This window comes from Myxocyprinus asiaticus, chromosome 36 (genome assembly GCF_019703515.2).
Source record: "Myxocyprinus asiaticus isolate MX2 ecotype Aquarium Trade chromosome 36, UBuf_Myxa_2, whole genome shotgun sequence".
Lineage (NCBI taxonomy): Eukaryota > Metazoa > Chordata > Actinopteri > Cypriniformes > Catostomidae > Myxocyprinus > Myxocyprinus asiaticus.
In genome coordinates this window covers 16,501,951-16,519,189 of record NC_059379.1, presented here as the reverse complement: position 1 = coordinate 16,519,189, position 17,239 = coordinate 16,501,951, and the positions used below count along the sequence as shown (strand labels likewise).

The 17,239-nt window shown below is 40.9% G+C and overlaps 1 protein-coding gene across 1 annotated transcript in view; it reads left to right on the top strand.

Moving 5' to 3' along the window:
* Positions 1–17,239, top strand: part of LOC127426981 (voltage-dependent T-type calcium channel subunit alpha-1G-like) — a 334,253-nt gene that overhangs the window by 248,833 nt on the left and 68,181 nt on the right. The window contains exons 21-23 of the mRNA XM_051674227.1: positions 4,108–4,176; positions 5,395–5,579; positions 14,647–14,773. Coding sequence (XP_051530187.1) covers positions 4,108–4,176; positions 5,395–5,579; positions 14,647–14,773 — 381 coding nt within the window. The remainder of the gene's footprint in view (positions 1–4,107; positions 4,177–5,394; positions 5,580–14,646; positions 14,774–17,239) is intronic.

Below are 17,239 nucleotides of genomic sequence, written 5' to 3'. Positions count from 1 at the left end.
ATGTATTTTGATCGTGGGAGATCAAGAGTTCAGTCTGATTGCTTGGGGGAAGAAGCTATCATGAAGTCGGCTGGTGCGGGTCCTGATGCTGCGATACCACCTGCCTGATGGTAGCAGTGAGAACAGCCCATGGCTCAGGTGGCTGGAGTCTCTGATGATCCTCCGAGCTTTTTTCACACACCGCCTGGTATATATGTCCTGGAGGGAGGGAAGCTCACCTCCGATGATGTGTCTGGTAGTTCGCACCACCCTTTGCAGTGCTTTGTGATTGTGGACGGTGCTATTGCCGTACCAGCCGGAGATGCAGCCAGTCAGGATGCTCTCTACAGTGCAGGTGTAGAACCGTGTGAGGATGTGGCGGTTCATTCCAAACTTCCTCAGTCGTCTTAGGAAGAAGAGGCGCTGATGAGCCTTCTTCACAACGGCTTCAGTGTGGATGGACCATGTGAGTTCCTCAGTGATGTGGACACCCAGGAACTTGAAGCTGCTGACTCTCTCCACTGGTGCTCCATTGATGGTGATGGGACTGTGTTCTCTATCTCTTCTTCTGAAGTCCACCACAAGCTCCTTTGTCTTACTGACGTTAAGGGAGAGGTTGTGCTCCTGACACCAGTGTGTCAGAGTGTGCATCTCCTCTCTGTAGGCTGTTTCATCATTGTCAGTGATCAGACCTACCACCATCGTATCATTAGCAAATTTAATGATGGCATTGGAGCTGTGTGTTGCCACACAGTCATGTATGTACAGGGAATACAGGAGTGGGCTGAGAACACAGCCCTGCGGGGTTCCAGTGTTGAGGGTCAGTGATGAGGAGATGTTGCTGCCCATTCTAACCACATTTTATATTTCACCAAAGAAAGCAAGCCATACAGGTTTTGAAAGACATTTCAAAATACAGAAATTTTGGGTGAGCTATTCTTTTTTGTCTTTTTGCAGTATTTGCTGTTGATGAGCTGTACAATGTTTGGTGGAGAATGCATGTATTTCAGTAGAAATCCATTGGTTTTGTGCTTTTTGCCACAGCTTGATATGACATTTATGAGCAATTGTGAAATCCTGGGACCAGACAAAGTCTGTTTGGTCCCACTGTCATTGCAGAATTTAATTTTGTAAATATGGCTGTAATAGAATGTTTTGATGTTGAGTTTATGCAAACCAGGCCTCATCTTTATGACAGACTCAATGCATAGTAACAGGTACCTCACTGAGCTCAGATGTGTCATTAATATTTCATATGAAGAATTTTTCTTTATTTCAATTGGATATGAACAAATACTATCATACTCCCCACCTGAGTCCCCCTGTGAAGACAAGGCCTGAGCATGTCTTTTCAGTACCCAAAGTAATGGGAAATGGATGAGAAAAAGACCATTGGAGCTTTAGTAGCTTTTGATTTCTCTCTCTCTCTCTCTCTCTCTCTCTCTCTCTCTCTCTCTTTCTCTTTCTTTCTCTCCATACCCCTCCATCCCTCCTTCCCTCCCTCTGATCATTTACTCACCCTTATTCCATCTCAAATGAACACGGCCATCTCTCGACCATAATGTACAGTATGGGTTACCCTGAGACAGGCATGGTAGAAGCAGCCACAGTTGAGAGAGGCAGCATCAAAATTGTGTGTGCTATCTCAGACATTCAGTAACCTTTAAAAGAATGAGAGTAAAGGACAGGGGTCGACTGAACCTTCTCTTTTGAAGACCAAACCTTTAGCTTCTCAGACAAGCTCTTCCTCATTCATGAATTTTGACACAGTCGGTTCACTCAACAATGAATGAAAACAAGCCACAGAGCAGAATGGAATGGCAAAGATCTCACTCTGTTTTCAAAAACAATACAAACCACAGCGATGATGTCAGAATGAGGCTTTCTCAGAGAGAATGAAGGAGGTTTAGAACATGGTGCCATGACCCACTCAAACATGCATTAATGAGGGTTCATGGGAAAGATGGCCCTTGGGCCCTGCTTCTTAGACACTGTAGGAGAAGGACAAATAATCCAGTAAGACCATGTTCTCCACATTCCACTGCTTGTTTTTTTTTTCCACTTGTATAAAGTAGAAATCAGCTTTTCATCCCTTTTCACTCTGAATCCTTACAAAACCTATTGCCAAGTTTATCACTGTCAAAACACCAAGGCTTGTTTGCAGGGTTGGCTACTGGTTAAGCTTAGACAAAATGACTTGTGGCAGTTTAAAAGCAGAGGGCTGATTTGTGTATGGATTCCCATTCCATTGCTGCCTTTCCATAAAGTGAATCTCAGTGATGGCATCAAGCATGTAACATACTGCAGTGATTCAGTGATCAGTGCCTTGCTCAAAGGAACCATGTTGGGATCTCAGTGTACCTACAGTTAACTGGGTCACCCTTAACTGAGATCAAACTATCAAACTTTGTGTAGCAGCCCAGATTGTTATCCATTAGCTGTCCACTATCACAATCCATGCATACCTGACATAGACAGAGCTTGTAGTATAGACTACAGAGAGGATACTGTATCTTCAGTCATAATCTTTTTGTCACCTCTAATGTGAGCTACATTCGGTTTTATTCATTTATTTATTAGTTTTTTGTTTTTATTTTGTGTTTTATGTATTTTGTTTGTTTTGTTTTGTCATGTCTTGTCTTGTTTTGTTTGTTTTGTTATACAGGGATGGGATTAGGTCAGATCGAACCTGCATCACTATGGTATACTACATGTCATGAGCTCATAGTAGTTGTAAGATCAGGCTTTCTTTTTTTTTTTATATATATATATAAATACCGACTGTATTTCAACAAACAATGTACACGTTAAGAGCTGGGGCATTTATTATGTTATTTGATTGACTTGTACTTTACTAGCTTCACAAGAAAGCATTGCTCTACGTTGTACTGCTAGGCACACTGTGGGCTCTATCTCTGGCTCTGGTAGGGATAAGTCAGGTTCCATACACCAGAAGAATTTGTCCATTTTAGCATGAGAGCTATATGGAGAGGGTTGATGCTCTGGAAATGTAACACTGTTGACAGTGGCACTGTCTGTTATAGAGAGCAACACAGATTGCTGGCTCAGGTCAGAGCAGAAATGTGGAAGGACAGCACCTGCTGCGTGGGAAGGCCGTGTGGCAGAGACAGAGGGATAGAGGAGCAGACGGTCTTTGGTTTTACAATTCATACAGGTTTACCAGTCATTTCAGGATGATGCTCTTTTTTTCTCTCGGAACTGTCTTATGATTATGTATTGATGTATTTTCAATTGAAAACAAAGTTATATGTAATATTCACTAACTCAAATGCCTCAATCTGTCCATTTATTGAATTATTGAAACTATTTATTAAAACTAAGCTGCTAAAACCTTTATTCACCTTACTGATGTCAGATGGATTAATACATTTGAACACATGACCGGCAACATTTATATGTCAACAATGTCTGTTTGTCATTTCACATGTTAAATGGATAGTTTACCCATGCAACACACCCTCATGCTGTTCCAAACATGTATGACTTTCTTTCTCCTGTGCATGGAACGCAAAAGGAGATGTTAGGCAGAAAGTTAGACTCAGTCACCATTCACTCTCATTGCATCTTTTTTTCAATAAAAAGAAAAATTAACATCTTCTTTTCCCTTCCACCAAAGAAAGAAAGTCACTTGGATTTGGAACAATGTGAGGGTTGATTATTGATTATAGATTTTTATTTTTGGGGTGAAATATCCCTTTAAGTGGGTGTTTACCTAAAATTCTGAAAGGTGCATCAGTAAAAAACTGGCACGTTTAATTCTAGTGGTCATAGAGTGGATGAAAAAGAGTCATTAAAAATAAAACTGTTTTGCTGTATAACATTTAGGCCTGGTTAAATAATGATTTTTCAGATTTGATTTACTTATATAGACAACAGAGACTCAGTTATTCTCGGTTACTGTGATGAAGCTGTTACTCATCCATTTGTTACCCGCTGTGTTATTTGATGATAATGCCCGTGGAGTACTCAGTGAGTACTCTCAGTCCAATAGATGCCTTCACAATAGGCACCTCTAATGTGTTATGCCACACACACACTAAGCAGAAACTTCTCTGATCCTGCACTGATTCACCCATCGCTTTCCTGCTTGTCTGGTTCTCTTCACAGGAGCGCATCTTCCTGACGCTGTCCAATTACATCTTTACCGCCATCTTCGTGACCGAAATGACAGTAAAGGTAGGTGATTGGGCTGGCATTTGTCTCAATGTGGCATCTTCCCTGACAGAGAGTAAACAAACCTTCTGTGGACCAGAATAACAGCCAAAAAACCCACTAGCTCCACTTCCTTGCAGCTTTTTTCTAGTGGCTCTTAGATCAGCATGCCTAATGTAGTCTGGTGAAAACATTCCCACACAGGCTTCTTCGATAGCCTGCCTGCAGCTCTTTTACTTTAAGACAGTGCCTCCCTCTGACAATTACAACAGTCTGCTTCCTGTCAGCTGAATTAAACATTTGAACAAATGCAGCCTCGTAAAGTTGCTAAAGATAAAACAGGATCCAGAATCCACTGACATGAAAGGTCTTTTAGGCAAACACCGCTCTCAATTTTGCACTTTTCACCACAGCAGTTAATACTAAGTAGGGAGGATTGTCTGCCAGATATTCAAATTACTATTGTTGAAATGGAAGAACATGCTCTGGCCTCTCTGGAGAAGACAGAAAAGTTCATAGGTGTCAGTCACAGAGGTCTAGGGTTTCTATTCTGGGGCCGCTGCTTAATGCCAGGTCATGCCCACCCACCAGATTTCAAATGGAAATCATGGCAGAGAATAATCATACTCACTGGAGGTTAATTAACATGACTGACAAAGAGTTTCTGGGCCGGATGAAGATGACAGGGCTGTTGAAACTCCTGGCTTTTGTTGCCAGACATGCCTTTGTTCACTTCAGGGTTTGATCACATTGTAGTTTGATACATTCACCCACTGCACTTTTTAGTGAGGTGATTCTTTCTCATGGTTTGTTTAACACTATATATATATATATATATATATATATATATATATATATATATATACACTGTACATACTGCTGTTTCTTTTGCATAGAGCAAGTCGCTCTTGATATTACATGACCAGCTGCAAACTACTAATTTTATCTCGGTAACCCCCATTACCATATACTTTGGCTTGCGTAATAAATTAACCATGGCTGGTCGCAAATTAAAAATTTCTGTGATGGCATTGAAAACCAATGACTATTGTTTTTGTGTGATGCTTTATCCATGCTGCCAGGTGTCAGTAATAAGTCAAAAACAACTGACATATCAATCAGCTCTATATGAGCAAAAAATTACTGAGAGTGCCTTTAATTAATTATTACCATCCCTTAAGTGAAACTTCGTTCAACATTTATGTGCTTAAAAATCAGAGTATATTTGTTGATATTGTAAAGGTGGTTGCCTTGGGCTGGTGTTTGGGGGAGAAGGCCTACCTAAAGAGCAGCTGGAACATACTGGATGGCATGCTGGTGATGATCTCAGTGATTGACATCCTGGTATCCCTGATCTCCAATAGCGGCACGAAGATCCTGGGGATGCTGCGGGTGCTACGGTTACTGAGAACACTGCGACCGCTCAGGTACTGCATTTAGTTATGTGATATAATAAAAGAAGAATTACGTTAAAGCATGTATGCACAAAAGGACCACTTGACATCATGCTTTAGGGTACTAATATTTTAACCTTCTTTACTGTGCCCTGTACACATGTCACATACATAAACAATCTTGTATTACTCATGTTATACATACTTCAGGTCAAAGTGCTATATGTGCACATTTTGGATCAGCATCCGCTTTTTTGTACAGGAAGCATAATTAATGTACAGACTGGAGTTCCACAATTATCCCTTTCATCCCCTTCCTCACTTAGATGCATCAATTAGCTCATAATTGATGCAGTATGTAGTTGCGTTTATGCTTGTGTGTGTGTGTGTGTGGGCGGGCAAGTTTGGATGGTTTACGAGGACAATATTTTTTAGGTTACAAACTGGTAATTACAAGGGTATTATGCTATAAATGTGGTATATGAGGACATTTCTGTGTCCCCATAATTCAAATTGATTAAATAACATAGTAAACAATGTTTTTTGAAAATGTAAAAAAGCAGAATTTTTTTGTGAGGGTTAGTTTTAGGGGTAGGGTAGGGGATAGAATCTATAGTCATTATTGTTATTAAAATAATTATGTCTTTGGAGAGTCCTCATAAGGATAGACGCACCAACGTGTGTGCGTGTGTGTGTGTGTCTGCCTTGCACCTTTCCTCCCACAAAGGTAACTTCTGGAGGCTTTCCCTGCTTATCAAATATTTATGTTATATTCAAGCAAAATTTTTTTTAATACAAATCAAATATTCATCTTTCCTGCCCAATTTGCCAAAAAAAAAAAAAAAAAAAAAAAAATGCTTACACTGGTCTTTTACCCCATTTGCTCCCTTCTCCCTTTCAAGTACTCCTCAACTCGGGATGAACTTCAGCATTTTCCTCATGCTACTAAGAGACGCTTTCCAAAAACAGGTCATATTCCAGTGGTTGTTTTTACTTGCCTTTTGAGATGTGTTACAAATTTTCTAGAGTAGAAATGTGCTGTCAACAACATTTCCGAAAAGGAACTGAAATGAAAAGAACTCTTTGGATGTGGTTTTGCAATTTATTCATGAAAATCAGTTATGCAGGACAGTAACCAAAGAACAATTTTTATTTGCTATATATAAAATGAGCTTAATCTTTTGATTATTTGACGTTTATATCTATCCACTTTTTATTTATCTGTTACTGTTCAGTAGAAAGTGGATTGTGGACATGTATGTGCTTGAAAACACATTCAGTTCCACAGATCAGAGGATCATTTATCTTTCATGAAAGCAGTTGTTAGCCTCTCAGTGAAAGTTTGCTTCTTTTGATCAATAAAGCAGCACTGTGAAACAGGGGTCACTCTGGATTACAATTAAGCCCAGAGAAAGGAAAGATTAGGCTTATATTTATGATTATATTAATTCATGAGAATTTTTAGGGTCCAGATGGCACCAACCTTGGCTTTGGATCTAAACTGCAATCCCCTAATTGGTGACCTATGGTGTAGACTTTTCCCACCCCCAACTTATTGTTTCATTGCCAATATTTTTTCCTTGGTTTTATTTAATCATTTGCATGTTACATACCCTGATACAGCATACAAGTTTGTTTGGTGGTCTGGAGAGTGCCAGATAAGGTCATGGCAAAGCAAGTTGTTTTGATAGAATGACAAACCTAGCATATCTTATTTTGAATTATAATTTAAAGTAGGAATCTTTCTATTTGATGGATGTTTTTAAAGTTATTTAGGACAGGAACAAAGCAGCACACATGTAATGGTATTCATGTAGTTTCTCTCCAAAGTTCATACAAATGATGCAGTGCTTCTGAAATACTGCTCACCAGCTAAACTATGCTGATTTTTGTGCATATTGCTATAATTATTTTGAAGGTTATGTTGCAGAATTTATTAAATTAATGACACAACTTTGTAATGTATTGATTTTATTAGGTAAAATGTAGTGGGTTTGCATAGTAACCACAACATAGCGATACTACCAAGTCACATGGCAAGAGTGGTGAAAACACTGATACATTTATTTGTATGTGCTTATTTCATAAATATACTGTATATTTGAACAAATGAAATTAAATGTAAATAATCTGATCTGTATGTCACCCAATCTGAAATACTTTGAGCCTGTTACTATTAAATAAGTTAAAGTTTTTAGGCCAATCGATGTACTAACAGTACACTTTCAGTTTGATTAGACGCACAGCCTTTGACGTCAACAACAAAAGATATAGGTAATGTTTTCTCCCCCCAATGTTAAAGTTGATAAGCCTATTTATTCTGCTATCCTATATATGCATGATTATAGGTTAGTTGCATTCTATCATTAGCATTTAGCATTCTTTTTTTCCTGCCGTCCCACCAGTTGAGAACCACGACTGCATTCCCTTACATATAATGAATAATTTGAGGAAAAACTTCTGAATTCCTTTTCATTTGTTCATTCGTATGAAGGATTGAATATTGTACCCTATAGTAACATAGTTACATAAGGTGGATTAACCTTTAAACAGTCTGGGTGATAAGATCCCATTATACCTAATGGCAGTTGCTTCAGTTGACTGTCAGAGACTGTTGAGTGCCTGGCAAGGAAAAAAACGGCCTGTAAATTAAACATGGAGCGGTCTGTGTTTTCACCCCGAGCTTCTCTGTGTGAACTTTGAAAGATTCTCACACAGTGAGATTCCTACGCTGCCAGAACACTCTGCTTCATAGAACTTTACTGTGTGTGTCTGCCTCTGCACCACCTTTGAAACATTTACTTGAGTCTTGATCCTTCCCTCAGCCGACAGACTTTATATTAATGTACCTCTCTGTGGCGTCCAAGTTGAAATCAAACAAAAGATAAAGACAGCTTTAAAAAGTCTCCACAGCATGAGCTCAGCTACTCCAGAAAGAGTGAATGCGGACGGAGGGAGGGATGGAGGAGTAATCCAGACCACATGTGTACAGTATTTGGGCAGCTCTGAGTTTAAGGTGGGCTGAGATGTGTGTGCTGATTTTGCCCATTTACTGTATGTGTGAGCAATTGTTTGTATCAGTGGTGTGTGGTGGACTTTGAAATGTCTTGGTTTGTTTTCTTTTTAGTCCAATGTAATTTCACGTTTACTGTAGTTCCATTTGATGTTTCAACGCGATCTCATGTGCATTTGTATTCTTACGTTATGTGTGGTTCTAACATTTACTTACTGCCTGTTTGTGTCACATTTTGCAGAGATGAGGACCCAAACGCAGAGATAAAAAAACCAAAGTACGTTATTTACCAAACAAACTCCCACGAGGGGGAAAACTTAAACAACCCCGAAGGGGACAAAAGTTTAATTCAGGCTAGGGCAGAAGGGAACAAGGAATCAGGACCGACCGCACCGAGACCAGGAACAGGGATCAGAAACGACAGAAGCACTAGGAAAAACATACAGGACTGACTGCAGAACAAGACAAACTGGCACTGGACAGCACACACGAGGAGACTAAAATAGGGAGAGAAATCAAGCGGGTTAATAAAGGGCAGGTGTTTCTAATGAAACAATAATGAGCAAACAAGGAGGCAGGGTGTGACGTAAGACAGAGAAGCATGTGGTGATACAGAAACAATAACAAAGCCGCGTGTTCTCACAAGAAGGCAAAACATCTGACTGGCATGAGTGCACATCGCCAAGACAATGAGGCGATATACACTCATGCCAATCGACAAACAAGACGAGAGAAGACACATGTGTGAGAGTTCGGCCACACACACACCTGACATCTTACCGAAGTGACCGAACCTCAGCACAAACATTGAGACAGCTCACGACCCGGGCACGCGGCGCAAAGCCAGCGCAACGTGCGGCCGCGAGAGACAGACACAAAGACCGACATATATTATTGATGCGAGTGCATGCAGCCAAGATGACACAAGCACAATGTGCCCACGTCAATAACAGACAGACAAGGAGTATGAATGTCTGGGTCCCGACACCGAACTAGACAGGAAGTCAGGACCCAGACACCATACACCAGACATCCTCCAGTATATATATATAGACAGCCTCAAGCCCTTGCGTGATGCTGTAGAGGCGGTCATGAATTAATGATTACCCCTAGTGACGTAGGAAAGTCACAGAAGTAGAGAACGAGGTGTTTTGGCAGCTTGGTTTCAATAAATGATTTTATTGCATTGGGTTATAAGTTTTGAGTTCTAAAATTTACAGTCGGTTTTTATAATAGAAAGACTTCTTATATATCAAAATATCAAGTAAAATTTTATTCCTCATGACATGACCCCTTAAAAACCAAATTACATCAAAGTCTTATCAGGTGTATGCATTAAAAAAACACTGTTTACATTGATTAAAAAATTATAACTACACCCTAAAGTTTATTTGATGTAACCATTTTCATCTGGAAAACATATATATTTTTAGATAGTTTACATATCTGCAACAGGTTTATAAGACATTTCCTCTAGGATGTTAGTAAGACATTTAGCATATGTCTTTGAGATGTTTGAGATCTTGGCAGATTTATGTATGCTACAGAATCTTTGATAATTTTTTTTTTTTTTTTTTAGAGATACCTTCCCTTGCTAGTATGGGTAGGTAATGTCTGTGTACCAGGGCATTCCTAAGTATTAATGTCATAGTTACGGACACATGTGAGTGTTTGTTTGTTTGAGCTGTTGACAGAATGATTTATGCATTGTATTACAGAGGGATGCACACACTCTATGCTCATTCATCAACTCTTTGACCCGCAGGTTAAATCCCTCCACTATATGTTGCCCTGAATGTCACCGACGCGGATGTAAATTAATCTCAAATACCTATGAAGAGTCATCCATTCTCCACTGTCTATATGTGTCCCAGAGGAACATACCATCCCTTAAACACCTGTACCTCTGAACCCAGCATCAGTGTATCTGCAGATATAATTTAGCTCTGTCTCCTAGAAGGTCTTGCTTGACCTCTTCACATGAAACAATGCATGACGTACCACTTTATTATTGTTTGTGCTCATTAATTTCCCCTCTAATTACAGCCAAGCTTCTTTCCCAGTCCACGTCCGCTCTAAGGCAATTGTTAAGATAATCTAGCAGTGCTGCTTAGCCAAAAATGAGTTTTTCTGCATTGTCTATTTGCTGTAATTAAAAGGAAGAATAACTGCAACAATACTGCAGATGATAAGCACAGATTGGCTCTTTTGGATTTCATCAGGGACTGATTAGTAACATTCACAGCATCTCTGCAGATGTCTTTTATGGGTTATTGTTTCTACATAATTGCTTGTGTAATTGTGTTTGAGCATGAAGTTGTAATTTCACTGGATTTTGTGTGTGCCGTAGGATATGAGAAAGAGAGAAAAGATGGACAGGTCATGGAGTCCCATGGTGTGTTTGCTTTAAGTATTCACCTCGGTGAATATGCTGATTGTTTAATTTACTACATTTGCCATGTTTATGTTGAATGTTTAAAGGTGCACTCATTAATATTTTCCCTCATTAAAAAGTTTTATCTTTAAAGAAATTAGTTGTACTTTTGAAAAATATGTTTAAAATAATGCACACTCACTTTAGACTCCATAGTGTCATATCAGTAGTGGCCAAATAAAGTCTGTTTTATTTTTTTGCATGTAGCTGGCCACCATGTTAAGATCACATGATTAGCTGAATAATTATTTTGTTTATCTCGCTAACCCTTTTGTTTTCGGAATAAATTATACATTACTAAAGATTGCAAATGGCATTAGTAACTGAAAATGATTGCTTTTGGGTGATGCTGCAACCACCAGCCTGATCTCATCAAAAGTAAGCGATTGTGGCGACATCATGATATTATATGTTTCCTTACACATATCATGGCAGTTCCAAGGTACTCTCCACTGCTAAAAGAGTTACATTTTCTCCCTAACAGATGAGGTTTTTAAGGTTAATGCTCTATAGTTTGAAATCAATAAAACCTACTTCCCTACTATAAACCTTAAATCTAAACTTAACTGATAGTGTCATAAAAAGCAAAAGTGAGATTAAAAACGCTGTAAAAGTGCAGAAGCAACCACATCATCACCTTAGAAGTCGTGCACTACAGTAAAAGTGTTAAAATGTCATAAGCATTGTGAGTACAAGGGCAATAAGTGTATATTAAATAAAAGGCTAATCTGCCATTTTAACCGTGATTTGTGTGAAAAGGAATAAAAGTCATTGTTGTTGTAGTGTTCATTTGACCATGAAACTGCCATACTGCCATACACCATGTTGGCATACACACTGTTCAGTTGAAGTCCAAGTTGCTTGTCATACTGTATCAGCCAGCGCAACATTAAAAAAAAAAAAAGTGCACCGCAGTTGTCCTGATCATTTTGTTTTGTTTTGTTTTTATTGGCTTTTGGCAGATGCAGTCAGATTGTGTTCTTGGTGTGTGTGCATGCGTGCGTGCTTGCGTGCGTGTTTGTGTGTGTGTCAGAGAGACTCAGCTTGATTCCACCAAACTAACGCATCCCAGCCCAACTACAGCATCCTTTAATTACAACTGTGCCTCTGTGTACTGGGAATAAAAGGCTTCAGTGCTCCACTTATTGTTCCCTTCCTTTATTTATTTATGAAAACCTTTTTGAACACAAGTAGCAGATAGAGGCAATGCATATAAGAGACACAGCCTCTTTGAAGGCTTGCAAAACACAGTTCTCAGAACACACTTTCACCAAAACCCAAAGAGTCATATCAGCTCTGACTTGTTATAAAACTGTCCCCACTATCTTATAAAGATTGTTATACAGATTGTTTTGTCATTGTGACAGTCATCAACAAAAAAGTACCATGATTTGTATGAGCTGTGGTGTAGTGCACATGTTTATGACAAACAGATGGTATTACCATCTGATACCATCAGTATACCATGGCACAGTTTTTTTTTTTTTTTTTGTAGTAGTATTTTGGCAATACCACTTGGCAAATGTATATTTCTTCTACTCTTTTTCTGTCTCTCTTTATCACAGATACACACAAAAATGCTTCCAATCACTTACTTATTTTTAAAGAAAAACTGAATAAGCACATACTGTAACTTTACTGGGTTGTGGAATGTCTTGGACTGTTTTAAAGAAAGAACGTTATTGGCACAACACTTCAGACACTAGCGCCCTCTGTTGGTAAGGGATTAAAATCTCATTGTGTTAGCACAAACAGATGGCATATCATTTCACATAGCTAGCTCCCTCACTGGATGGTCCCTCTCAAATTCAGTCACAGATGAGCATGGGTCTAGACATATTGATCTTTCTCATGATTTGACATTTCCATAATTGATTTTATGGTATTACCTGAAATCCCCAAAGTGAGCTTTGTTAAATATGCTTGAGCTTGGGAGAGATATTCAGACAAACAAAAGATGGAGCGGGCTGTTATCTGCACTCCCTTTGGCAGCCTCCTTTCTCTCTCCAACCAGTCACTTTGACTAAATCTGATTTGTCTCTTAAACGTAGCCTTTTCTTCATCCTCAGATTCTGATACAATCACAGCACACACGCTTCTTAAGAAGATCAAATCTGAGGATCAAATCAGGCTTTTGACGCTTTAGCTTAGTGCTGGGTTGAGGAGACAGAAATTGCTGTCACCAGATGGGGACTAATATTCCTTTTATTCTTCAGTTTAAAGGGATAAACTTTTAAAGGAATAGTTCACCTAAAAATAAATATTTTGTCATTATTTAATTCTTACATCTTGTTCCAAACTTTTTTCTTTCGTTGTGCACAAAAGCCTAATTTTTAAAGAATCGTGACACAAATCTTTTCCATACAATGGCAGTTTATATTCACTACATCTGCCAAGCTTGACTAATTGCCCAAAAAACACCTTAAAAGCTCCATATGACTTGTGCGCTGTATTCTGACATGGTAGCTTTATGTGGAAGAGACCAAATTCATTGGTCATCATTTGTTCATGAATCAGACTGATCCGGTTCTCTAGTTCAATTTACTGATTCAACGGTTGCATCAGTTCATGAACTGACAGCTCAATGGATGGGAAGATTATCAGTAATTAATTATTTAAATTTTAGTCTGTTTCTCACACAAAGCTAGCTTATTGCTTTAGAAGACTTTGAAAACGGTGTAAGGTGTATGGACTATTTTTCTGGTGCTTTTTTTTTTTTTTTTTTAATTTTTTTTTTTAAAGTCTCTGTTTGTGTAATATCATACATCTTGCAATATGCAATAATTTTTGCATTGCATATGAATCCCCTGCTGTTTCAGGTAATCCTGTGTTCAATTAAAATCAACACAACACAAACAAGGCTGTAGATTAAAGGTGATTCCCCTTCCCCGCTCTGTGAGTGTATCATTGTACTTGTTAGACTACTGAATTACAGTTACAATTAAGAATGTGTAACTTGCATGTTATTATGTGTGCCTGAACACTGTGAGCAGATGTCTTTGTGTCACTGTGTGTGGCACCCTCCCCTGAAGGTTGACAGGTGCTATACTATGTCAGCCACAACATTAAAACCACCTGCTTAAGATTGTGTAGGTCCCCCTCGTGCCGCCAAAAAACAGCGCCAACCCGCATCTCAGAATAGCATTCTGCATTAATTAAAGCTATCTTTTTTTTGTTGAAGCACAGAAAGTTTCCCTGTAGCATTCCACTGCAGTAGCTTAGTATAAGTCTTAGGCATGTCATTTTAGGTGCTAATTGCACTGCTCAATTTTCATGGAGTTTGCTGCATTGATGGAATGCCAGGAGTTATGTTAATAGTAAAGATGAAAAGGCTGACTAATGACAGGTCAGTGTAAAATATTTATCCACTCACAGACAGTAGCCAAGCAAGACACACAAGAACAAGATAGCGGTTCTTATGATCTCTAAGCGGATTTCTTGCTTGCTCACAGCACAATAGTGTTAGTTTATGGACTCTTTGGTGAAACCGAAGTGTTTGAACTGGCAACCTTTTGGTTACCATTGCACACATGCGGCGCTTCAGTGCATCCCAGACTGCTGTGCAGATTATCTGATCATCAAAGGTTAGAAAACCCTCAGAGAGATATTGGATATCAGATATCTTAAACATCTGTCTCCTCTATATTTTTTAGAGTGATTAGCAGAGCTCCAGGACTGAAGCTAGTGGTTGAGACATTGATGTCATCACTGAAACCTATCGGGAACATTGTGGTCATCTGCTGCGCCTTTTTCATCATTTTTGGCATCTTGGGAGTTCAGGTGAGTACAAAAGATGCACAAGTTAGAAACCTAACAATTATAATGAATGACAAAGAGGTTATTAGTGAGATTTTTTGTTTGTTTGTTTGTTTGTTTTTGTTTCTTGGAACAGGCTGTTACAAATGATCTTGTAAAAGCTGGTCTAAGCTTTGTGGATATACTGGAGTATACTTTAAAATTTAGCTAAGTTACCATCACATTAAAGTACACTACCATTCAATTTGGACACATTTGACTGAATGTATGCATTTCTTGATCTGTAAAACATTGTGATATAAAATCTTATTATATTATTATATTATAAAATAAATGGCTATATATATATATATATATATATATATATATATATATATATATATATATATATATATATGTGGCAGCGGGGGCGTGGTCAAGCATCTCTCCGGAGAGAGAAAAAGCGGTAAGGGCGCTTACACCTGAGCTAAATTATGTATAACACCTGTCTCTAATTTCAGTGAGCACGGGGAGAGCGGCATAAATAGAGACACACCGCAAATAGGAGAGAGAGAGAGCCTGGGCACGTCAGACCCGAGCAAGAAGCAAGGAGTTTTTTTATTACAAATGTTGAGAGTTTATTTTTGTGAAGCGGTGTGTGATTGATGATTAACTTTGTGCATAACGCAAGGACTGGGAGACTGTAGTTTGTGCTGCAGAGAGAGAGAAAATAAACTATAACCTGAACCAGGAAAACTGCTTCTCGTCTCCTCTTTACACTGGTGCTGAAACCCGGGAACTGAAGTTTTGGGTAGAAGATGGATGGAGGTCGTCCCGTAGAGTCCTCCCAGTTGGCGGAGATCCTCCAAGCCCTCGCCAGCCTACATCGGAACCACCAACAAACGCTGCTTGAGCTCCGGCAAGATCAAGACCGCCGGTTTGTCGAGCTCATGCATGCTCAAGCCGAGGACCGGCAGGCGATCCGGAGCCTCCTCAGCCAGGGGGCATCCTCAGCCGCGACCCCGGACACACCCACGCCGTTACCCCCGCCAGCATTACAGAAAATGGGGGCGGCGGACGACCCCGAGGCTTTCCTGGATTTGTTTGAGCGGACCGCCGAGATCTGGGGCTGGCCGCTCGGCCAATGGGCAGCCCGACTGATCCCACTACTGTCCGGGGAAGCCCAGCTCGCGGCTCAACAACTGCCAGCGTCGAGCCTCCTGGCCTACGGAGATCTTAAAAAAGCCATCTTGCAACGGGTTGGTCGCACTCCGGAGGAAAGTCGTCAACTCTTCCGGAGCTTGAAGTTGGAAAGCTCTGACCGCCCGTTTGCCTTTGCCCAGCGGCTCCGTGACGCCTGCCGAAGATGGCTGTTAGTGGGGGATCGCGACGTCCAGGGAATTATCGACCAGGTGGTACTGGAACAGTTCATAGTTCGACTGCCAAAAGGAATGGCGGAGTGGGTCCAGTGCCACCGCCCGGCGTCGTTGGAGGAAGCTATCCGACTTGCGGAGGACCACATGGCGGCGATCCCGAGGACAGAAGATCCCTCCTACCTTCTCTCTCCTCCCTCTGTTTCTTCCCCCTCCCCTCTCTCTCTCTCGTCTGCTCTCTCTCCAGGTCCCGTTCCTGCCCCACGCAGACGAGGAGGAACCCAGCCCCTGAGACCAGTTCCCCGGGTGTGGGAGGCGACACCTTCCCCTACTCCAGTACCCCGCCGCTCTCCCCCTCAGGGGGGCGCCCGCCGACGCAAGTGCGGGCGTGGCGCCTGGGCCGGCCTGCTGGAGGTGCGGAGACCCGAGCCACTTCCGAGATCAGTGCCCTCTGATGGAGCTGGGGACGGTGGTGCGGGTCTCTGACCTCCCACAGGCTGCCCCCGACCGGGCCGGAGCGTACCGGATACCGGTAAGTGTCAAGGGGGTACTCACCAAGCGTTGGTGGATACCGGGTGTAATCAAACCACTATCCACCAACGCCTGGTTCAACCCGAGGCATTGGTCACATCCAAAACGGTGAAGGTGAAGTGTGTACACGGGGATATTCACAAGTATCCAGTGGTGACCCTGACAATTAAATTTCGGGGTAAAAAGCATAGAGTGGAGGCTGCGGTTAGCTCCCGCCTCACCCATCCGCTGATTTTGGGACTGATTGGCCTGATTTTAAAGCTTTATTAAAGGGAATTTGTGCGGATGGGTCCTGTGTGAGAATAGGGAGATGTGTGATGTGCGATGCTCTGGCAGGGGAGGCGGAGCCGGGGCCGTCCTCGACAGCTCCACGTCATGATGACGAGGCCGCGGCCCCTCCCCTTCTCAGGGAATTCCCTGAGGGGGATTTCCCTTTGGAGCAGTCGCGAGACGAAACCCTCAAACACGCCTTTGACCAAGTGAGAGTTATCGATGGTCAACGACTCCAGCCGGACATCGCACTCTCATATCCCTATTTTGCAATTATAAATGAGCGGTTGTATCGAGTGACACAGGACACTCGAACCAAAGAGGATACAACCCAACT